This window comes from Mercurialis annua, linkage group LG3 (assembly GCF_937616625.2).
Source record: "Mercurialis annua linkage group LG3, ddMerAnnu1.2, whole genome shotgun sequence".
Lineage (NCBI taxonomy): Eukaryota > Viridiplantae > Streptophyta > Magnoliopsida > Malpighiales > Euphorbiaceae > Mercurialis > Mercurialis annua.
Window position 1 is genome coordinate 49,430,531 of NC_065572.1, and position 24,270 is coordinate 49,454,800.

Below are 24,270 nucleotides of genomic sequence, written 5' to 3' on the forward strand. Positions count from 1 at the left end.
AGCCCACAATGCATCATCCAATTTCAATGACCAATCTTTCCGGGACCCATTCACCGTCTTCTCGAGAATTCTTTTCAATTTACGGTTCGAAACCTCAACTTGGCCACTCGTTTGGTGATAAGGAGTGGCTACTCGATGGTGCACATTATACTTTCTCATAAGAGCTTCAAATTGCCGGTTGCAAAAATGCGAGCCACCGTCACTAATAATCACTCTAGGAGTCCCAAAACGGTTCACTACCCTCTTTATGAAGTTTAATACCACCTTGGCGTCGTTAGTGGGAAAAGCCTCCGCTTCCACCCATTTCGAAACATAATCGACACACACCAAAATGTATTGGTTTTTGAATGAAACCGGAAAGGGCCCCATAAAATCAATTCCCCACACATCAAATATCTCCACTTCTTGAATCGAGGTCAAAGGCATTTCATCACGTTTGGATATGTTACCCACCCGTTGACATCGGTCACAATGGTCGACAAAATCCTTCGCATCCCGAAACAACGTAGGCCAAAAGAACCCGCTTTCAAGCACTCTAGCGGCGGTTCTTGCCGATCCATAATGGCCGGCTTCATGACAAGATAATAAAATAGGCATCACTTCTCCCAAGGCCATACACCGCCATAGCATCCCGTCCCCACAAACTTTAAACAAGAAAGGTTCATTCCATAAATACCTTTTAACGTCGGACAAGAACTTCTTTCTTTAATGAGATGTCATCCCCGGAGGCATGACTTCCGACGAAAGGTAATTAGAAAAATCGGCATACCACGGTGTTTCCACTTCCCGAATCATTATGAGCGTTTCGTCCGGAAACCGCTCATTAATCTCCACACCAATAGGAATTGGTTCCGGATTCTAGAATCTCGATAGGTGGTCCGCCACCACACTCTCTGTTCCTTTCTTGTCTCGGATCTCTATATCAAACTCTTGCATTAGGAGAATCCATCGAATAAGACTAGGCTTTGCGTCTTGTTTAGTGAAGAGATATCTCAAGGCGGCATGATCGGTATAGATTATGGACTTCGATCCAAGCAAATATTGCCGGAACTTGTCCAAGGCAAAGACTACCGCCAACATCTCTTTCTCGGTAGTGGTGTAATTGAGTTGAGCTCCCGCCATGGTCCGGCTTGCATAGTATATCACATGCACCTTCTTATACTTCCTTTGACCCAATACGCATCCCAAAGCTTGGTCGCTTGCATCACACATAAGTTCAAAGGGCAAACTCCAATCCGGAGATGAAATAATAGGTGCGGTCACAAGAGCCTCTTTCAATTTCTCAAAGGCTTCATGACACTCTTTGGTAAAATCAAAAGGAGCATCCTTCACTAACAAACTTGTGAGGGGCCTTGCAATAGATGAAAAATCCTTAATGAACCGTCGGTAAAAACCCGCGTGGCCCAAGAATGCCCGGACCCCTTTAACCGTGACCGGAGCAACTAGCTTCTCAATAACCTCCGTCTTCGCTCTATCAACTTCGATACCCGCTTCCGAGATCCTATGCCCAAGCACAATACCCTCTTCTACCATAAAATGGCATTTCTCCCAATTAAGCACCAAGTTGGTCTCCTCACATCGTGCCAACACTCGCTCAAGATTAGCCAAGCAACCATCAAATGAATCACCAAAAACGGAGAAATCGTCCATAAATACCTCCATTATATCCTCCACCATATCATTGAAGATTGAGGTCATGCAACGTTGAAAGGTTGCGGGGGCATTACACAATCCAAATGGCATCCGTCTATAAGCAAACATACCGTAGGGGCAAGTGAACGTTGTCTTCTCTTGGTCATCCGGAAAGATCAAAGTTTGGTCGTAGCCGGAGTATCCATCGAGAAAGCAATAATACTTGTGACCCGCCACCCTTTCAAGCATTTGATCAATGAATGGTAGCGGGTAGTGGTCCTTTCTAGTCTCCGCGTTCAACCTTCGATAGTCGATACAAACTCTCCACCCGGTAACCGTTCTTGTAGAGATTTGTTCCCCTTTCTCGTTCTCTACTACCGTCATTCCTCCCTTCTTAGGTACGCATTGAACCGGACTAACCCAACCACTATCGGAAATCGGATAAATAATCTCGGCGTCTAGAAGCTTCACTATTTCCTTGTGCACAACCTCTTTCATGTTAGGGTTCAATCTTCTTTGCCTTTGAGTACACTTCTTGGCTTCATGCTCAAGGTGGATCTTGTGCATCACCACTTGAGGACTTATGCCTCGATGTCGGAGATTTGCCACCCCATGGCTAACACATGCTCTTTCACTACTTTCACAACCCTCCTCTCTTGATCCTTGGAAAGGTTGTTCGAGATGATTATCGGCAAGGTCTCATTCTCCCCAACAAAGGTATATCAGAGATGAGACGGAAGTGGCTTCATCTCAACAATTGCCGGTAACTCGGAAGATGGTGGAGTCACACCATTGCTCTTGTTCAAATTTTCCGGCTTAGGTTCATCCTCTTCGGTGTATTCATCATCCGCAATCCCGAAATGAAACGAAACTTGAGAGATTTGTTGAGGACAAATTTCTACCCTCTTTACTTCGTTCAACAATTGCACATTTTCCTGGAGTTGCTCTTCCACAATCTCATCAATCACATCAATCCCCATGCAATCCTCCTCCTCGATGGTACCCCTCATACCCTTCTTCATATCAAACACAACCGTTTCTTCATCAATCCGCAAGGTCAATTTCCCACCATGCACATCAATGAAAGCCCTTCCGGTGTTCAAGAAGGGTCGCCCTAAGATCATTGGGCACTCCTTATCAACCGCATAGTTCAAGATAACAAAATCAACCGGAAAGATGAATTCATCTACCTTGACAAGCACATCCTCAACAATCCCAAACGGCCTTTTCAACAAATGATCCGCTAGTTGGAGTACCATCGAGGTGCTTTTCACGGTTTGGTCTCCACAAAGTGTCCTGAAAAGAGTTAAAGGCATAAGATTAATGCTAGCACCAAGATCACATAGGCAATTTATAGAACTCATATTTCCTATAGTGCAAGGTATAGAAAAACTCCCTGGGTCCTTCAACTTAGCCGGTAAATCATTCAAAATAATGGAGCTACACACTTCCGGAATGGGAACCGTTGCGTCACTATCCCAACTTCTTTTGTTGGTGATGATATCCTTCAAGAACTTGGCATATTGTGGCATCTCACGTAGTGCATCCGCCAAGCTAAGATTAATTTGCAACTTCTTGAAAATCTCAAGGAACTTATGAAATTTTTCGTTCCCTTGAGCTTTCCTTAACCGGCTTGGAAATGGGACCGGTGGTACAAACGGCGGTGGCGGCCTCACATAAAGCTCTTCAACCTCGATAGCCACTTCCTCACGCTCCCTTGGTAGCTCTTGGATTGAGCTTTCTATATCAATCACAATTTGAGGCTCATCCTCCTCAACAACATGCTTCTTCCCATTGGCTTTCTCAAGGTTTCTCCCACTTCGGAGCTCTACCGCCTTAACATGTTCTCTAGGGTTATTCTCCGTAGTGGATGGCAATCCCCCTTGAGGTCTACCTTGAAGTGAGATAGCCATTTGAGAAATTTGGGTTTCCAAATGATGAATAGTGGAAGCTTGGTTTTTCTCCCTTTGCTCCATTTTTTCCAATTTCTCAAGTACCTTGGCAAGCACATTCCCTCATCCGTGTTCCGTGGTTGTTGGAAACCGGGAGAATGTTGTGGTCTACCACCGTAATTGTTCCCATGGTGTGGGTTTCCTTGATAGTGACCTTGTTGTTGTGGGGGCCTATTGTTGCTTTGGAAGCTTGAGCCCACTTGATTAGACCCTTGAGCATTGCCTTGCCCCTCTTCATTTCTCCACCCGAAATTTGGATGATTCCTCCATCCGGGGTTATAAGTGTTGGAATAAGGATCATTGGCTTGCCTTTGACCCCCGATATAGTTCACTTGCTCACTCATACTTTGCCCCGTAACTAGGCATTCGCCCCCCGAGTGGTTGAAATCCCCACAAAACTCGCATCCTACTTGGACATAGGCCATCGGAGCATTTCTTGGAGCAACTTGTTTCTTCAAGGCATCCACTTGCGCTTGAAGTGAAGCATTTGTCGCTTTGATAGCCTCCATCTATCTAACTTGATCAGGAGTCATTACCGACTTTTGACTTGGCACTGCTCTTCTCTCTATCGGCCCCCATGTGCTACTAACCATGACTAACTTCTCTACCAACTCAAGAGCCTCTTCATACGTCTTTTGCATCAAAGATCCACCCGAAGCCGCGTCAATAATAGCTCTAGTAGTGACATTCGTTGCATCATAAAAGATTTGAATCACATGCTCCTTGTTAAGCTTATGATGGGGGACACTTCTTTGTAAGTCCTTGAAGCGCTCCCATGCTTCATAGAGTGACTCCCCGTCGAATTGCACAAACTCGAGAATGTCTTTGGTGAGCTTTGTTGTCTTGCCATGTGGAAAGTACTTGTTAAGAAAAGCTTGAGCTAACTCCCGCCAAGTGTGGATCGATTCGTTGGGTAGAGATTGGAGCCACAAACTAGCTTTGTCCCTCAAGGAGAATGGGAACATCCGAAGCTTGATTTGGTCCGCGGTTATCCCATGAAGCTTGAATGTGTTAAGAACACCCAAGAATTTGGCTATGTGGGCATTTGGATCCTCATGCTTCGACCCATAGAAAGCACAACGGTTCTCCAAGAGTTGGATAGTACTCGGCTTGATCTCAAAAGTTGCCGCTTGAACCGGCATCGCGAAGCATCCGAAAGTAGCGTTGTCCACATCCGGCAAGAAAAACTCGCCCAAAGTTTGTCTTGGTTGGTTTTGCACTTGCGGGTGCATTCGAGGGCGAGCATCCCTTGGGTGCTCTTGGTGCCTTTGTTGATTCACATTCTCGAGTGGAGGAGGGGGTGGATATTGTTGTTCCCCTTCGTCCACTAGAGGATCGAACCCTTCTTCAACCTCATAATCATGCCCGTCACCATCCATAACTAAAGGAATCCGGGCTCTTCGTTCACGCCTCTTTCGAAGCTACCAAGGTTATCTTGAAACGGTTCGAGTGGAAGATTGGCTCGTCGTGTATTGTGCATACACAAAGAACAATTCCCTACACAAGCAACAACAAAAAAACCGAGCGTAAATCACGAAAAAGCAAAAACGAACAATAAAAGTAAAAACAGAAAATTAAGCTAACTCGACAGAAGTTCAAAATACTTTCAATCAATTAAACGCAACCTAGTCCCCGGCAACGGCGCCAAAAACTTGTTGAGAATAAACCCAACTCATAGTAAATCCGGAAGTCAGATGTCGATCCCACGAGGACTAAAGGTTTAAAGTGAATGAATTATGATCTTGAATTCCAATTCGGAAAGCAACAATTAAAGATTGGTTTTAGGTGACAAATTCTAACAACTAACAATTAACTAACAAGAAACTTGCAATTAACAACTAATTACCAACTATAAAAGACTTAAGCGATTACAATTAACGAGAATTCAAATGATAAAAGAGGTTTGGAGGTCAAAACTCCACCTAGGTCATGCAATCTCGGGAATCGGGTCTAAGGCAACAAAACGCAAACCGAGCATTCCTAATGGATAACTCCCGCTCTCTCAAGCCTCAAAGAGCTACAAAACCACAAACAAACCAACTAACCAAGCCTAATCCACTCTCGTGGCACTGAACAAGATTAACAAGCCAATTAATGATTAACAATCAACTCTAAGGTTTCCTAATCCGTAACCCACTCTCATGGTGTCATCAATTAGGATCCTAATTAATCTATCCAATTAATTAACCTTCTCTCAAAGTGTTAACCAACCTAGAATCATGCTTTAGGTAGCTAATCTAAAACAAGCATTAAGAATATCAATTAGAACAACAATAAACCCAAACCCTAACCCAAATCATGCATTTAACTAAGCTTCATTCCAACCCCCGAACAAGGGGATTTAGCCAACCATGGCTAAATCAACAACAATCACAAAATAAGAATGATAAAGCATTATAGATAGAGTATTAATTACCTTGTAGAGACAACTAATGAGAACATTCAATAATAAGATAACTCTTCAATCCATAAATAAGAAACACAATCTTCAATTAAAAAGCTATATCATTCAACAATGGAGTAAATACTACTTGAAGAAGATGGCTCAAAGCCCTAGAGTTTACTAAAATAAGGAGAATATTCAAAAAGCTCTCAAAGTTATTTCTATGGAATATTTTCTAACCTAATTTGAAGATAAAATTGCCTTATATAGGGCTTACACAAGTAGAAAGTTTACTCCTAGTACTATAGTTATGTCTAGCCAAATCTGGAAATGGGTCCACCTTGTCTTGAGGTGAGAAAAAGCCTTTTAAGCCCAATTTTTGTCCTTGCTCGATAGAGCAGAGAAACCGAGAGCTTTTCTCTATCGAGCAAGGCTTGAAGTGCTCTATCGAGCACTTCCTTCGACTCCGCTGCAGAACCGCTGACTTCAAATCTTCATAACGTCTTGTAGAAAACTCCAAATGAGATGATTCGTAAACTCTTGGAAAGCTTAGGATGTCTACTTCAACTCTTATGAGGAACACAATTTCATTGGGAGCTTCTAACTGGTCCAAATGCATCAATTAGTGCAGCGAGGTCAGATTCCCGAATGTGCTTTCATCCTCTTTTCAATCCAATGCTTCGACCTTTCTCCGATTTGTTGATTCTTGCTCCTTTTAGCCCCAAAATACTTCATAATGCTTTATTTCCCTACAATGCTCACACATACAACAAGTCATATGAAACAACCGAAGAGCATGATAAAATGTAGCGAAAGCATACGAAAATAACTACAAATCATAGGAGTATTCTGCTCCTATCAATATTCTCGGTTGACTTTGTTATCTTGGATTATGCGGTCGAAAAATAATGCCCAATGATCATAGGGCGACCCTTTATAAACACCGGGAGAGCTTTGATTGATGTGCACGGTGGGAAATTGACTTTGAGAAATGATGAAGATACAGTTGAGTTTGATATGAAGAAAGTCATGAGGGGTACCATCGAGGAGGAAGATTGCATGAGAGTGGATTTAGTGGATGAAATATGGAAGAACAACTTGAAGCAAACTTGGAAGTGTTGAACCGGGGTTTGGATTTTAAAGTGCATGAAACGGAGGACCTTAAGCTGTTGCACGAATCGAGACACCCCTTCAATTTTGGTGTCTCGGATCATGCAGAAAAGGGAAGAGAAGCAGTTTGTGAACCTGATCGTTGCACAGATTGTGCAACCCCCTTATGTCATGTTGCTCGATCCGTGCAAGGAACTGAAGAGGAGAAGCTCGAATTTTTTGAAGTAAAGCGAGTTGTTTCCCAATCCGATGATCTTGAGGATGAGTACAATGATGAAGATGAACCTAAATCGGAAGTTTTGTTTAAGAATGGGGGAATCACACCTCCATCTTCTGAGGCCCCAAGCTAAGATGAAACCTCTACCTCCTCATCTCCGGTATGCCATTTTGGGAGAAAAAAAGACGCTTCCCATCATCATTTGTAACAAGCTTTCGGACGCTCAAGAGAAGCGGGTAGTGCAAGTAGTGAAGAAACATGTGTTAGCCATGGGATGGCAAATCTCAAATATTAGAGGGATAAGTCCTCAAGTGGTGATGCATAAGATCCACCTGAGGATGATTCCAAGAAATGTACTCAAAGATAATGGAGGTTGAACCCCAACATGAAAGAGGTGGTGCACAAGGAGATAGTGAATCTTTTAGATGCCGGGATCATCTATCCTATCTCTGATAGCGGATGGGTGAGCCCTATCCAATGTGTGCCCAAGAAAGGTAGTATGACTATTGAGGAAAATGACAAGGGGGAGCAAATCTCAACCCGAACGTTGACGGGATGGAGAGTGTGTATTGATTACCGGAAGCTAAATGCGGAGACTCGAAAGGACCATTTTCCACTACCATTCATTGATCAAATGCTTGAAAGAGTGGCGGGCCACAAGTACTATTGCTTTCTCGACGGGTACTCCAGGTATAATCAAATACTCATGTTCCCGGAGGACCAAGAAAAGACGACCTTCACTTGCCCCTACGGTACTTTTACTTATAAGCGAATGCCTTTTGGATAGTGTAATGCTCCCGCAATTTTTCTATGTTGTATGACCTCGATCTTCAATGACATGGTGGAGGATATAATGGAGGTATTTATGGATGATTTTTTGGTTTTTGGCGATTCTTTTGATGGTTGTTTGGAAAATCTTGAGCGTATGTTGGCACGATGTGAGGAGACCAACTTAGTGCTAAATTGGGAAAAATGTCATTTTATGGTTGAAGAGGGGATCATACTTGGGCATAAGATATCGGAAGCGGGTATTGAGGTTAATAGAGCGACGACAGAGGTTATTGAGAAGTTAGCTGCTCCGGGCACGGTTAGAGGAGTCCGAGCATTCTTGGGCCATGTGGGGTTCTATCGCCGATTTATCAAGAATTTTTCATCTATTGTGAGACCTTTAATGAGTTTTCTTGTAAAGGATGCTCCTTTTGAGTTTACGAAAGAATGTCATGTTGCTTTTGCGAAGCTAAAGGAGGCGCTTGTGACCGCTCCTATAATTTCATCTCCGAATTGGAGTTTTCCCTTTGAACTTATGTGCGATGCGAGTGATCAACCCTTGGGTTGTGTGTTGGGACAAAGAAAGGATAAACGGGAGCATGTAGTTTACTATGCAAGCCGGACCATGGCGGGAGTGCAACTCAATTATGCTACTACCGAGAAGGAGATGTTAACGATAGTTTTTGCCTTGGATAAATTTTGGCAATACTTTCTTGGATCTAAGTGTATCATTTACACCGACTATGCCGCGTTGAAGTATCTTTTCACCAAGCAAGATGCAAATTCAAGACTCATCCGTTGGATCTTCCTGATGCAAGAATTCGACATAGAGATCCGGGACAAAAAGGGCACGGAGAATGTGTTACTGGACCACCTATCAAGATTTGAGAATCTGGAGCCAATTCCTATGGGTATGGAGATTAATGAGTGGTTTCCGGACGAAACACTGATGATGATTCGGGAAGTGGAAACGCCATGGTATGCCGATATAGATAATTTTCTTTCTTCCAATGTGATGCCCCCGGATTTGATGCACCATTAACGGAAGAAGTTCCTTTCCGATGCCAAGAGATTACTTTAGGATGAACCGTATTTATTTAAGGAATATGGAGACGGGATGTTGAGGCGATGTGTTGCTTTGAAAGAGAGGTTTCCCATCTTGAGTGCTTATCACACATCTGACTACTCCGGTCATTATGAAGTGGCGAGAACTGCCGCTAAGGTGTTAGAGAGCTGGTTCTTTTTGCCTGCTTTATTTCGTGATGCTAAGGACTTCGTAAGCCATTGTGATAAGTGCCAACGGGTTGGAAACATTTCTAAGAGGGATGAGATGCCCTTGACTTCCGTGCAAGAGGTAGAGATTTTTGATGTCTGAGGGATTGATTTCATGGTGCCGTTCCCGATGTTGCATGGGAACCAATATATTCTAGTCAGTGTATGATGTGTTTAGAAATGGGTGGAAGCGGAGGCTTTACCTACTAATAACGCCAAAGGGGTTCTGTGGTATCTTAAGAGGTTGATGAATAGGTTCGGTACCCCGCGGGTTATTATTAGTGACGGTGGTTCCCATTTTTGCAGCCGTCAATTTGATGCTTTAATGAAGAAGTATAATGTGTATCACCGGGTTGCTACCCCCTACCATCCCCTAACAAGTGGGCAAGTTGAGATCGCCAACCGGGAGTTGAAGTGGATATTAGAGAAGACTGTGAATGGTACTCGCAAGGATTGGAGTTTGAAACTTGATGATGCTTTGTGGGCATATCGCACGGAATTCAAAACGCCATTAGGTATGACCCCTTATCGCATTGTATATGGGAAAGCATGCCATTTACCCTTGGAGTTGGAGCACCGGGCCTATTGGGCGATTAAAAAGTTGAACTTTGATCTTAAAGCGGCGGGGGAAAAACGCTTGTTGCTATTGAATGAATTGGAGGAATTCCGGTTCCCGGCATATGATAATGCAAAGCTCTATAAGGAGAAGACCAAGCGTTGGCATGATGCCCACATTTCCTACAAAACTTTTGAAGTAGGAACCTATGTTTTGGTTTACAATTCGAGGTTGAAATTGTTTTCGGGTAAGCTTAAGTCCCGATGGAGTGGGCCATTTAAGATTCGGAGTGTGGCGGATCATGGTGCCATTGAGTTGGAGAATCAAGGTGGTGCAATGTTTAAGGTAAACGGACACCGTTGCAAGCCTTACTTGGGGCCCTTGACGATTCAAATTAGGGAGCAATGTTATCTCGACCCCTCCCCCCTACTTGAGCTCTAAAGAATGACGGTCGAGCTTTCGACTTGAAACAAGCGTACTTGGGAGGCAATCCCAAGAGGTTCGTGTTTAGTGCTTCAATTTGGTTTTTAAGTTCATTTTCTTTTTAGTAGTTTTGATGTTTAATTTCCGTATTTTTGTTCAAGATAACGCCGGTGTGTTTTGGTTGTGGTGTGTAGGAGATATGCGAAAAAAGAAAATTCAGAATCTTTCTTCTGTGCATTGCACGATTCGTGCACACTTGGATAAGTTGGGATGCACGCATCATAAAAGTGGGAAGCAAATTATTCCCAGCTTTTTGCACGGATTGAGCAACACAAAGACCAAGCATGTCGCGATCCGTGCAAAACAACTTAAAGAGGGGGATTTGAAATTTTTCTATTGGTCCATCATTAAAGCACTTGGATTGTTGAGGTGGGTTGATCTTTGCCTTTTATAAGAAACACAAAACACAAAGATTGATGACTTGGCATCATCTTAGAGCATTCAAATTCAAATTTGTTTCTTAACCATAAATAGCCACCCAACACCTCATCTTCTCCATCTTTATTTTCCTTATCTAGCAATATTCTATAGCCAAAAAGCTTCAATCTCTCTCTTCTACCAAAAGTCTCACCACACTTAACAACCACCAAAAGCCACCCAAATTACATTCCGACTTCACTTCTGACTATCCTTTTCCTACTCAACAATGTCTCGAACCACAAGATCGAAAGGACAAGTATACAAGCCCCCTCTTAAAGATAACCAACCTCTAAGAGCCTTCCGCTCTTCTCGAAAGACTAACGCCTCCGACGCAATGACCATCGGAGTTACACTTCGGGATCTCTAACTAGGCAATTTGAAGCGCCATTTGAGATTCGCTCGGTAGAAGAAGAGGAACCCTATAAGAAGCTCAAGAAGAGAGGAATCGCCGATCATTATGCCATTCATTGGGAGTCTATGGGGAAATTAGGTATCAATAGGGCATTGGAGCAATATCTAGATTGGTTGGAGTTGAGAAAGATGGCGGCTTCGCCGCATGAGTTTTGTAAGGCGCTCACCTATGAGTTCTTCACTCAAGGCGGTGCCCGATTCCGATGCAGACATCGCTTATCGACTAACGGGAAAGGAATTGGTGTTTACATTGAAAGACTTGTGCGATGAGTATGACATGCCGAATGATGGGATTAAGTATTTGCCATCCTATAAGAATTATGATGACAACAAGGTTTGGAATGTGATGTCGGGACAAGCGTGTTTTGATACACATAGCTCTAAGTTGAATGAAATCCGGGATATTGTCGCGGTGGTACTACTCAAGTGGTATGGACATGCGTATTGTGGGAGAAACGAGTATGACAAATTGACAAGAGGAGATTTGCTCATCCTCAATGTCATTACGAATCCCCTTGAGGACAATGTGCAAGTGAATGTGGCATATCGGTTTATGAAGATGTTGCAAGAGATCCCCCACAAGTCAAAGAGGCCATGGTTGGTTTGTGTTGCAATTGGCACGGAAGGATCCGGAGTTTGACGAGAGCCGATACAAGATTGTATCTTCCAAGTTGATAGACGTGGATCATCTTACCACGGGTGATTTTGTGAAGAAGGGCAAAATAGTGGCCAAATACATTCAAAATGATTGGGAAGAAGCGAACCCCGGTGAGGCATTTTCTTTTGCCGGAAATCCGCCAAGGGAGGATCCCACACCTAGGAAGAAAAAGGAAAGTGTGAGGAAAAAAGGAAGCGAAGCGGCCGACACAAGCACCGAGGGAGGAGAAGTGCCAGAAGATGTGCAATTGGAGCAACCCACTCCTAATATTGGTGGAGGAAATGATTTTGAAGCGGTGCAACTCCGTTTCATGGAGGATCAATGCAAGATGTGGATGCGTATGGAGTATAGGCAAAAGTGGCTTCAAGACTGAGAAAGGCGTCACGAGGAGAAATTGCGTGACTATTTCAATGCCCAAGGGGGGCCGGTCTATCCGCCTCCAACTCCATCTCCCGAACCTTCGGCGTTCGACTAAACAAGATTTTCATTTCTCTAACTCCACTCATACAATTTTATTTTTATATTTCTTGCTTAGGGACTAAGTTCGAAATAGTGTGAGGAGGGTTGGTCAATTGTATGTCATTTAGTTGAAATTTATCTTGCTTTATGCTTTAGTTTGTTTATGTTTGTTGTTATGCTTTAGTTTGTTTATGTTTGTTGTTAAGTTGTTAAGTTGTCGAGTCGCCTCCGCTAAATCTTTGTTCTAAGCTTGTTAGCGAATGAAAATGGATGTTGTGATTTGTGGCGAATTTTGAAAATTTATCAACTTCTGACATCTCCCGATCAATAATGGCATGAATGCGTTTCTTAATTTAGACAATTTAAAGTGATGATTGATTAATTAATTGCAATTCATATGACATGTTTGATGGGAATTTGGTGAAAATGTTCTTTGGTGAAAACAATTGTGAGCACAATAGTTGTTTTGTGATATGGATGCATGATGTGTGATTTTTGAAAGATTTGTGTCATTTTTTAGCAAAATTGGGCATGATTGGCATGAGAACATAGGAATTAAGCAATCGCGTAACACCACACTCTTTCTAAAAATGATTGAGTCGTAAATGCATTTCTTGTGTGTTGTGTAGCTATATTCCTAAAACTTGCTCGGTGTCCATTTAAGACTATATAGCTGAGTGTCGATTGCTAAATGAGTATGGCATTAGGATTACCATTTTTCTTAAGACCACTTAAAAGCCTACCCTTAACCACTAGATTACACCCTTTGAGCCTTAGACCATTTTCTTTGAAATTTTAACACACCTTGATACACCATCCTTTCAACAATTTACCCCTTAAAATACCCCAAAAATATGACTTGAATGACTCATAACAATTAAGAAGTTTGTCTAGCTTGAAGAATATAAAGAAAAAAAGTGAACAAAAGAACTAAACTTGTGCCTTAAGAAAAGAAACAAAAGCATAAGAAAGAAAAAAATAAAAAAAAATTAAGAAAAATAGAAAAACAAAGAAAACGAGCAAAAAGAAAAGAAAATTGAATAGAAGGCATGAAAATGAAGAAGAAGTTCAATTGTGCAAGAAAATTCCAAGTTAGACAAAAAGTGTGATCAATGATTTAGTTGTCAAGTCAATTTTTGTAGCCTTACCTACCCCTTAACCCCTAACCAAGTTACAACCCGAATAAAAGCCCATATGATAGTGATTGATTACCGAACTAAGTAGTATAGAATCGGACTAAGAGCAAGCCTATGGTGAGTTAGCGTATTTTTTTAGCCTTAATTTGTGCACCCCCAAACATTTGTGTGTTTGAGTGATTCTTGTGAGAATTAATATGCTTCTATTGATGCCTAAGTTTGCTATTCCATGATTTCCCTTTTATCACTTGACCAAGTCATGCATGTCCCATAGATGATCTTGGTGACTTGATTTGTTCAACAAGAACCTTAAGCCAATGCAAGTGTAGTCTAATTGCCATCAAAGTATGTCATTGTAATTCCATTCATCATTTGTTTGCATCGCTTGTAGTTGTTAATATTAGACGATTGCATTTGAGTTATTGTTGATTGGGAGTTCGTTTTTGATGCTTGTTCAAGATCACCATGATTAGTTAACATCGTATTTTTGTTTAGTTCATTTCTTGCTTGGGGAAAACAAAAGATTTAGTGTGAGGAGGTCTGATAGGAGTAAAATACTCCTATATTCTAGAGTAGTTTTAATGCGCTTTAACATCTTTTGTTATGCATTTTGAGGTATATATGTACCTTATTTGTGTGCTTAAACTTTTCAGGATAATAGAGAAGTATGGGACATTTTTGGTGTCAAAGAAGGAAGAATCAACGAAAGCGAGCAAGGAGCAAAGCCAGGAGCGAAAGAATCGAAGACTTCGGGAAGTCTGAGGGTTGCACGGATCGTGCAATAAGCCCTCCTAGCCTTTCATGATTCGTGCACATCTAAAGTGAGAAGCAGATTGCTTTAAGGAATTTTGACGATTCGTGCACCCATGAGTATGTTGGGTTGCACGAATCGAGCCAAGGCAAAAGGCTGGATTTCGAAAATCTGAAGAAAATGACAAGGCTTATGCACACTTCCTCTTTTGGCCCAACACTCATATTGGGGGATGTTTTTTATTTCCTTTTTGAGAACACTATAAGTACCACTTTATGTTTTATTTTAAGGTATGCAACATTTTGGCAAATTATTCTATTCCTTTTGTGTTGCCTCTCTCAAGTAGATATTATTTTTTAGGGATTAGAGCTTCATAGTTTCCACCATGTTGTTGGTGTGAAGCTTTTAATTTGTTGTTTGAACAAGATCATACTTATTAATGCAAGCTTATTTAGCATTGAATCTTCATTATCTTTATGATCTATTGTTCTCCGTTGCTACTTAAGGTAACTCATCTAATCTAGATTATGTTTACTAATTATTGCTTAGTTGTTAATACTTTCTTATTCATGAGTGGCTAAACCCCTTGTCTAGGGGTTGTTATGATTGCTATACTTGATTGCTAGATGATTGGTTAGGGTTTTATGGGTTAGGGTTTTGTTATGTTTATTACTCTTAATGTTTAGATTAAGTTGGCCTCTTAATCCATGATTACTGTTTTATTAGTTAGGGCGGGAGTTAAACTAATCAAATAGACCTAGTTAAGCATAAGCTTAATACCTAGATGCACGAGAATGATTTAGGGATTTATAGGTTGTTTGAGTTTGTGGTTTAACCGGATTGATTGGTGTAATCGACATCCAATTGTGCGAGAGTGAATTGGATTTCGATTTATCAATCAATTGTTGGTTCTTGGACTTCCAGCTCGAGAGAGTGGATTTGGATACATTTGAATGACTTGACCCGAACCAATACCCGTATACCCAACTTATCTACCTAGGAATTTCTTAGCATGATTAGCAACCCTTATACGTGTTTAATTCTTGTTTCTTAATCCTTTAATCTATTAGTCGTTTATTGTTGTTTATCTTAATTTGTTAATTGTTAGTTGCTTGAGTTAGTTCGTAGTATTAATTGAATCCAATCTTTTCGTTGCTGAACAAATTGAATTTCACAATCAATTTCGCTCACTTCAAACCTCTCATCTTCGTGGGATTAATTCCGTACTTCCGGATTATTACAAGTTGACATTTTTGCTAACGATAATCTTAAGTTAATTAAACTATATATTTCATACTTTTATCACTTGCACTTTTGGCTCAATGCCAAAATTCACGCAAGTTTCCCATCGTTACTTTAAAAACAAGCATCGTCAAATTCTCTGTTTGACGATCGCAACCGTTAAACTCTACGTAACCGAGTTAGGAATATCATATTCCAAAATCATACCGATCCAATGGTTCAATTAAAAGTTATTAGGGTTTTACTACACTCTGTCCATTTTTCAGACATCATCTGAAACTCACTTCATCAATACACTATTTCCATCTACTACACCTTCAATCGTGTGTTTTCCACTTACCTTGAGTCTTCCTAACTTAAGTTATACAAGTCACTAGTGAGAAATCGTGATTCGCCAACGTCTTAACACTGCTCGATCGGTAGGTTTTATCCCTCCTTTCTTAATCCTAGTGTGTTAGGGCACAATGCCCTAAACACCTTAGTTAAGGTTATTCTTATCTTTAACTTATCGTAACTCGGATATGCATTGCTATCCAGATACAAGTTGTAGTTCGTTTAACTACAACTAACTGCGTACTTTCTAGTCACAACTGTATTCTCCAACTTCCACTCTTGTATGCTTATGCTGCCCCCTTGAAAATCGCTTACTACTTGATCTCGACTATTTACTTTTGTTACAGAGTTCTTGTCTAGGTATACTTACAAGAAAAACAATTCTGATTGAAATAGTTCAATCATCTTTGGGCCCTTTCAAAACAATTTGTTCAAAAACTCACTTTTAAAATATCTGCATAATTGTGCACCAGGGCGATAAAATATCTCATCCCCAAAGAGTTTCCTTTGCAAATCATTTTTCTCTAGATATATCAATGTATATGATGCATGTCCTATAAAAATCATTTTATGTATATATATACATATATAATTTGGATATGATTTTTTATAGTGATTCTTGCAACATGCATCGATGCTAAGTTTGAGCACAACTATGCCTTTAAAATATTTTAAATGAATAACCATAACATGTTATATCATTTGGTTTTTGTAAGTTTCATCTTGACCCTAAACTCTGTAACTAGTAAGATTTCTTCCACAGCTACTCCACTAATCTGAATCCGTACTTCTTCCGTCAATCGACTCTTGTACTACTATCGAATGACTTCGACAATGTGTTCACGTTATTTCCATGCTTGATATTCAAGCATTGATATCGAGTCGTCTAGACAACACGCACGTGTATATTGCAGTCTTATATCCCAAAAGGGAAGGCTGAGAACCTATGAAACATAAGAATATGTGCAAGAAAGATGACTAGAATCCTATGTGCTGCAGTAGTTCCTATGAGTACCTATGACACCTACCCCATGCTTCATTTCATGTATCTACAATGTTAAATTCTCGAGTCCGAGAACCATTGCTCTAATACCAACTTTGTCACGACCCGATTTCCAACCAAAACTCGAGTCGAGACCGGCGCTAAGGCATGGGAGTGGTTTCTCCGAAACCCGTAGCAATAAAAACCGTTATTATTTTTCGCGTTTAAAACATTAAAAGGTTTGCAACCTCGCTGCAAAATCATTTTAAAACCTTTATTAAAACGCGATTGTAATATGTGATTGTATCTTTAGACATCGAGGCATTGTTCTCATTTCGCATAACATATTAGCCCTGTCCGGATACAATACCAATAGTACGAAAACTGGGTCTTAAGACCCTGATTGTATTTTAAGAAACCAGAGCGCAAATATCAATCTCTAATGACGTACCTACTTTATTTTCAATACAATCCTAAAATTCTAAAAACATGGAACCAGTGTATCTCTCAAACAATTGGTCAAAGCATTTTAGAAAACACGCAGCTTTTCAAACATATATCTTATACAGTAGTTCCAATCAGATTTTATCCAGAAAGACAGACTTCCTGGTACCCAACTACTTGCAGCTCTAGAGTTAAGATTAACATTGACTTCCGAAATTATTATGGAAGTCCAACCTCATACTTGATTACCTGAAAGGTGAATATTGGGGGAATTAGAAATATAAATATTTCTGAGTGAGTCTAACCATTTATAGTTGAATATTCAAACCGCATATATATAAAACATTTGTATATATAAAATGTAACACCCTGAAATTTGGGTATTCAAAAGTTAAGCGGTGTTTCTCATTTTAAAGAATTAAAATGAGATAAATAAGAATTTGGACGAAAAAATAAAATAAAAGAGGATCCGAGTAGGTCAACATTGAAATTTTAATAAGAAAATTTCAATATAATATTCCACTTTAGCTCAAAATTGGAAAATAAGCGTTTGATTCCCAGAAAATAGAAATTAAATAGATTATAGACAGGAATTAATATTTATAAAATTAATATCGATAAAATGATCATCGATAATTATAAATTGAAGTTTGGACGAAGAAGTGAGAAAAAATGTGTTTTAACTCAAAATTGGAATTTGAGTGTTTTTGGCCAAAATTGCCAAAGTAAATCATCGGAAGATGAAATTATAAGATATGGAACTAATATTATTTATTTAGAAATAAATCATACAGAATTGATCGGACCTGATGGAATCTTCATTCTGAACCGGTGAATGTACCTGCAAAACAGGGTAGAAGCTAACCGGACAGTGGTTGTCCGATTAACTCTCCGATGCTAAAGTCTGTTTAGAGCTTTGAGCAGCGTTTTGAGTATATGAATGTAATTGTGATTTTAGGCATACCTCATGCTCCTTTTATAGTTGATGACTGCATACCTAGCAGTGTCATAGTAGGAAAGTGAATCCTACTTTGAAGAGATTAGCCCTGATTTGGTGTAATCTACCTTATTCAGACATGATGTCCTATTTTGGAACGTCTTCCTAAATAGTTTCGTCTTCCTAACTTAGAGCTTATCTTCCTAAGTTGGAGTTTGTATCCAAATAGGAAGGTACTTTGAGATTATGTAGTAGATCTGGTGATCTGTCCGAATCCCATGATCGATGCGCTTTGGCCGAGTCCTAAGGGATTTGGTCTTCGTCTTGTTGAATGATATAATGGCGAATACTATGGATTCGTCCGTCTTCCTGATATGCATTGTTCTTTCGATAGGAGTCCGATATCACCTGAGAGTGGATCTTCTGTGACTCGGCTCCATTATAACTAGGGTAGGATTCGGTATCCCTCATTACCCCCCCCCCCCCCAGGAAGTGAGATGAAGTATTTGGTATTTATGCCTTAGTGGATTTTGGCTCTTTTGGAGCCGAGTCGATTCATATTCTGGGCGAGTCGCTTTACTTCTCTATTAAGATTCTCTTTTTCTCTTTCTTCCCACGTGTCGCTCATCGGTGAATGGCAATTTCTGGATGAAGAACAAGTGTCTTGTTTGTGCGCCATTTGTCATTCATCCAGTTCGACCCTTAGAGTTTCGTCTCTTCAACTTCTTGATCCTTTTCTTGGGGTATATAAGTGTTCATTTATCATTTTTCCTTTTTTTACTTTCATCTTTCTACAAAAGAGTTTCTCAGCAATTCTGCCATTCTCAGCCATTCTGTCATTTTTCTCAATCATCTTCAAGATTCCTCGTTTTCAAGTTGCTCCATATCTTTCCTTTGATCCAGCGTATTTGATTTCGAAGTATTTGCACTTTCCTTCGCTTCTTTTGATTTTTTGTTTTTGGTTTCTGAGTTTGTTTTTTCCACTTGTTCTTCGTGTTCTTCGTGTTTTTCAGCTTTTTCTTCTCTTTTGATCTTTTAAAATCGAAATTTCATTGTCACTCCTTGTTCCCCCCCCCCTTTAAATTTTAAAATGTCAGAGGTAACAGAAGGGGTTCAGGGTGCTCGTGATGAAGTAGAGTATACTTGAAGTTCTCTTTCTGTTGAGCAAATAACAGATTTTGCTGAAGAATTTAATTTTCCCGAGTTGTATGTCATTCTGAGACCTGGAAAGACATATCGGGCGAATCATAGTACAGATTCGCCTTCAAAAATTGTTGTTTTTCATGAGTAGTTTGTAGCGGGTCTTCGGTTTCCTCTCGAGTCTTTGATCGTAGAGGTTTGTCATAATTTAAATGTTCCCCTCGGTCAACTTCATCCAAATGCGATTCACATTATTTGTTCTTTTATGGAGTTTTGTAGATCTCGCAGCCAAGAGCCTACTCTTGGTCTGTTAAATTATTTCTATGTTTTCTCTCGTCGAAAGAGCGAGGAGTTTATTTTTGCCGGTGGTCGACCGAACCGATCTCTTTTTATTCTTCCATCATCTTTAAGGTATTTCTTGGTCCAACATCCTTTTTTTTCTTCCTTCTCGCGAAGCTTTACACAACGTAAAGTTTCGCTTACTGCTGTTCCTGATATGTCCAATGGAGAGAAAGACTTCGCCTTATCTCTGTTGTCGGATTGTCGAATTGATAAACCCAAACACAGCGCTCTCTTAGAGTAATATTTAAATCGTCGTGAAAATACTTTTGGCGTGTCTTCGTTTAGAAGGTATTTTTCTAACTTTCGCTATTTCCTGTTTTTTGGTGGATATCAACTTCTCTTGATCACCTGCTTGATAATGTTTATGTCGATATGAGTGTAGATATGGGCGAGGTTACCAGTTGAGCCGTCCCCACCACAGCTTCTATCCCGAGCCCGAATCCGAGTTCAACAGATCTCGCACCTGCTATTGCTGATCATGTGCCTTCCATTAGTCTCGAGTCTGCTTCGCTTCCAAAAAAGGATTCGGACTCTTCTCTGAAGCAGTTTCCTGCTGTTGGAAAGACACGGTCTGCTGAAGATCAAGCTGGTGCTTCTTCTAAGTGTCCCAAGAAGAATAAGTCTTCTAAAGAGACTTTGATTGATCGGTTTGCTGCGTGGGCGGATGCTCAAAATCATATTTCTCGTACTCATTGTTTGCTTCCTTTTTTATTTTGTAGGTAGTTCAATCAATCGCTGTTTTAGAACGTTGTCGTAAAGATGCGGTGAATCAGCTGAAAAAGCTTCAGAAAGACTCTGAATCCTGGCAATCGGAGAAACAGAAGATGGAAGAAGAGGCTAGTGAAACGGCGGGTCGGAACCAGCAGCTGCGCTCATCCGTTGCTGTCAAGGAACAAGAGATCTCTTCTTTAGAGGCTCGGGTTCGGGCTTTGTCCGAGGAAATCCATTCTCTAAAGTCTTTTTCAGATGCCCTTGTTAAAGAAAGGGATAGTCTGAAGAAAGAGGAAGAGCGTCTCCACCGGCGTCTGGGTGAGTCTGGGGGTTTTTACTCCCTCGTTATGACCCAGTACTGGTTGGCTATTGGGGCGAAGTTGCGGGGGCAGAACCCTGGTATCAATCTTTCCGGAGTGAACCAACTGGACCCTGACTCCATGGCGAAAGAGGTGAAGGCGAAGCTGGACAAGCAGAAGCAGGATGCTTTGCAAAATGTTCAGCCTGTAGCTTTTTTTTTACATTTTTTGTACCGGATCGAGGTGGATCCGTTGTAACTTTTATTTTTATTAATATATACGATCTTTTCCAATTGATGTTCTTCTTTATTTATTTCCAAATTTAATCTAAACTCGTGCTTGTTTTTTATTTTATTTTTAGAAGTTAGTTTAAACTTCCTGAATGCGTAATCGTGAAACCAATTAGGATTCGGTTGTATGTAATTTATTTGTAGGTCCAATCGGATCCTCCTTTATTTTCTTTTTGACTCAAACAAGTCGTGATTATTTTAACTAAGACTCAAACGTATCCCGTTAAACTGTGTATATTGGTTAGGACTCAAACGAATCTTGCAAAATTTATGTATGTTTCAATGTCGAATCCTCTTTATTTCATAATGGAAATCTGTACATGCCACGAGCTAGTCTATTGATAATACTTTCTTAAATGTTCTACATTCCAATATCCTGGGACCATAGATCCGGTCATTGTTTTTAGCTTGTACGCACCTTTGCTAGTAGTTTCTTCTACTATGTAGGGACCTTCCCAATTTGCTTGCATTTTCTTTACTCCTACGTTTCCTCTGCCAATTTCGGCGTTTCGTAAGACTAGATCGCCGATCTGGAATTCTCGCGAGCTTACTCTCTTGTTGTGGTATCCTGCAGCTTGTTTCTTGTAAGCTGCAGCTCAGATTACTGCTTCATTTCTTCTTTCCTTTAGTAGATCGAGACATAGCCTTGTTTTTGATTCGTTCGTCTCCTCTTCTAGGTAATTCACTTTGATACTTGGTATGCCGATTTCTACGGGTATTACGGCCTCAGTGCCGTAGGCGAGCCTGAAGGGTGTTTTGCCTGTCCCTCTCGTTGTGGTCGTTCTGTATGCCCACTGAACGCTGTAAAGCTCGTCAACCCATTTTTCTTTTTACTAGGCTAACCGTTTCTTTATTCCTTGTGCTATATTTCGATTAGTAACTTCAGTCATCCCATTTGTTTGGGGGTGCGCTACTGATGTGAACTTTAAGTTTATCATCAGATCTTCACAGAATTTCTTGAATCGTTTGCAGACGAATTATTTTTCATTATCCGATGCTATTGTGTGAGGTATGCCGAACCGACATATCACCTCATTCTTGAAGAACTCTTCTACTCTTGCTGCAGTTATGGTTGCGACTGGCGCTACCTCCACCCATTTGGTGAAGTGTTCGACCGCGACGATTAAGGATTTCATCTGATTTTTTCCTGTTTCGAATGGCCCTACCACGTGGTGAATGGCCAGGGACTTTCCAGCGATCCCTGCAGTACTGCTGGCCTATGGCTGACATTGTCATGTCTCTAGCATTTGTCGCATTTCTTTACTAGAGCTTTTGCGTCCTCTTTGATGGTTGGCCAGTAGTAGCCTTGAAGCATTGTTTTCTTTGCAATGGTGACCGCTCCTTCGTGTGCCTCGCATATTCCTTCGTGAAATCCTTTCATGATTGAGCCCCCAGTTTTAGGCGAGACACATCCGACCAAGGATGAGTCAAGGAGGTTCGGTAAAGAACTCCGTTATAGTACGAGTAATTAGCAGATTTTCGGATGATTCGGATGGCTTCGACATTGTTGGTTTGTAGTTCACCTTGGTCCAAGTATTTGATTAGCGGGGTCATCCAGGAGTCGGCTTCGTTAATCGCCATAATTTCTTCTTCTTTGGTGCTTTGTGATTTAAGAGTTTCTTTCAGCTGCATTTTCATGAATAGGTCCCATAGTTCGGATGCTGATTTGGCGATGGCGTCTTCGTCAGCGTTTTCTTCTCGTGGGATTTGAATGATTTCCCATTGTCCTCCCTGTGCTTCCAGTTGTCGAAGTAGCTTTGTGACTTTGTCCAGATATTCAATCATTCCAATTTCTTTGGCTTGATATTCTCCTTTAACTTGATTTACTAGTAACTGAGAGTCGCTGTAGATTTTCAGAATTTCTGCTCTTATTTCAAGTGCCAGACCGAGACCGGTGATCAAGGCTTCGTATTCTGCAATGTTGTTGCTAGCGGTGAATCGGATATTCACTCTGTATTCAATTTTTACTCTTACAGGTCCTTTGAGAATGGCTCCTGCACCGGCTCCTTTTTCGTTTGAAGCTCCTTCTACATGGAGTTCCCACAGTAATTCTGGATTAGGTTACTCAGTCTTGTGCCTTGAGAGTTGCGCGGGCTTCATATCTGATATCGTGCTCGCTGAGTTGGATGGACCAATGGACAATTCTTCTAGAAGTTTGGGTCTCTGGATCGCCTTTTGCAATGGTTGGTTTGTTCTAACTACCACATTGTGGCTCTGGAAGTAGTATTTTAACTTTTTGGCTGTAGTTACTACGGCGAGCGCCATCTTCTCGATCTCGGGATATCTTTTTTCCGCACCTTTCAATACTCAGCTGATGTAGTAAATTGGCTTCAGCTTGCTGTCTTCTTCCCTTACCAGTACCGTTCCTATGGTTTCTTTCCTGGTGCAGATGTATAAGTAGAGTGTTTCCCCCTTCAGCGGTCTGCTGAGTAATGGTGGGGTGACTAGGAATTTTTTCAGTTCTTCAAATGCTTCCTCGCAGTCTTTGCTCCATTCAAATTTTTGTGTTCCTTTAAGTGCTTTGAAAAATGGTAAACATCTTTTTGCTGAGTAGGACATAAATCTGCCGAGTGCAGTGATCCGCCCATTGAGTTTTTGATCCTCGTTTATATTCCGAGGTGTCTTCATGTCCATTATTACTTTGATCTTTTCTGGATTCGCCTCTATTCCTCTCTGGGATATCATGAATCCCAGGAACTTTCCTCCTTGTACCCCATATGTGCACTTGTCTGGGTTGAGCTTCATCCCAAATTTGTTTAGTATTTTGAATGTTTCCTCCAAGTCTTTCGCATGGGTTTCTTCGTTCTCGCTTTTGATGATTAAATCGTCCACATATAGTTGGACTCGCTTTCCTATTTCGTCTTTAAACATGAAATTCATGAACCTCTGATATGTTGCTCCAGCGTTTTTCAATCCGAAAGGCATTGCCGTATAGCAGTAGGTTCCTCCTTCGGTGATGAATGATGTTTTCTCCTGATCTTGTTCCTTCATTTGTATCTGATGATAGCCTTGGGCAGCGTCTGCTAGGCTGTACATTGCGTGTCCTGTGGTAGAATCCACGAGTTGGTCGATATCAGGCAGCGGATAACTATCTTTAGGACATGCCATGTTCAAGTCGGTGTAGTCTATGCACATCCTGTTTTTTCCATTAGCTTTCTTTACGATCACCACATTGGCTACCCATTCTGGGTAATGGACTTCTCTGATGAATCCGGCTTTTTCGAGTTTTTCTACTTCTTCCACTATTATTTTTTATTTTTCTTCGAAAAACTTTCTCTTCTTTTGTCTGACTGGTTTCGCCATTTCTGCTACATTTAGATCGTGAGTTATGACTTGCGGGTC

At 40.8% G+C, this 24,270-nt stretch overlaps 1 protein-coding gene and 1 non-coding gene across 2 annotated transcripts; one reads left to right on the top strand and one right to left on the bottom strand.

Annotated features, from left to right (window-relative positions):
• Nucleotides 1-2,354: 2,354 nt before the first annotated feature.
• On the bottom strand, nt 2,355-4,093 carry LOC126672568 (uncharacterized). Its single transcript, XM_050366522.1, has 4 exons — nt 3,630-4,093; nt 3,465-3,522; nt 3,292-3,401; nt 2,355-3,186 (listed from the first exon to the last, which is right to left on the bottom strand). Exons 1-4 carry the CDS (start codon nt 4,091-4,093, stop codon nt 2,355-2,357), a joined length of 1,464 nt encoding a protein of 487 aa, XP_050222479.1.
• A 219-nt stretch (nt 4,094-4,312) lies between these two features.
• LOC126676013 (small nucleolar RNA R71) lies at nt 4,313-4,420 on the top strand. The gene has a single exon (XR_007640191.1). It is a non-coding gene; the product is annotated as a small nucleolar RNA R71 (small nucleolar RNA).
• Nucleotides 4,421-24,270: the final 19,850 nt, after the last annotated feature.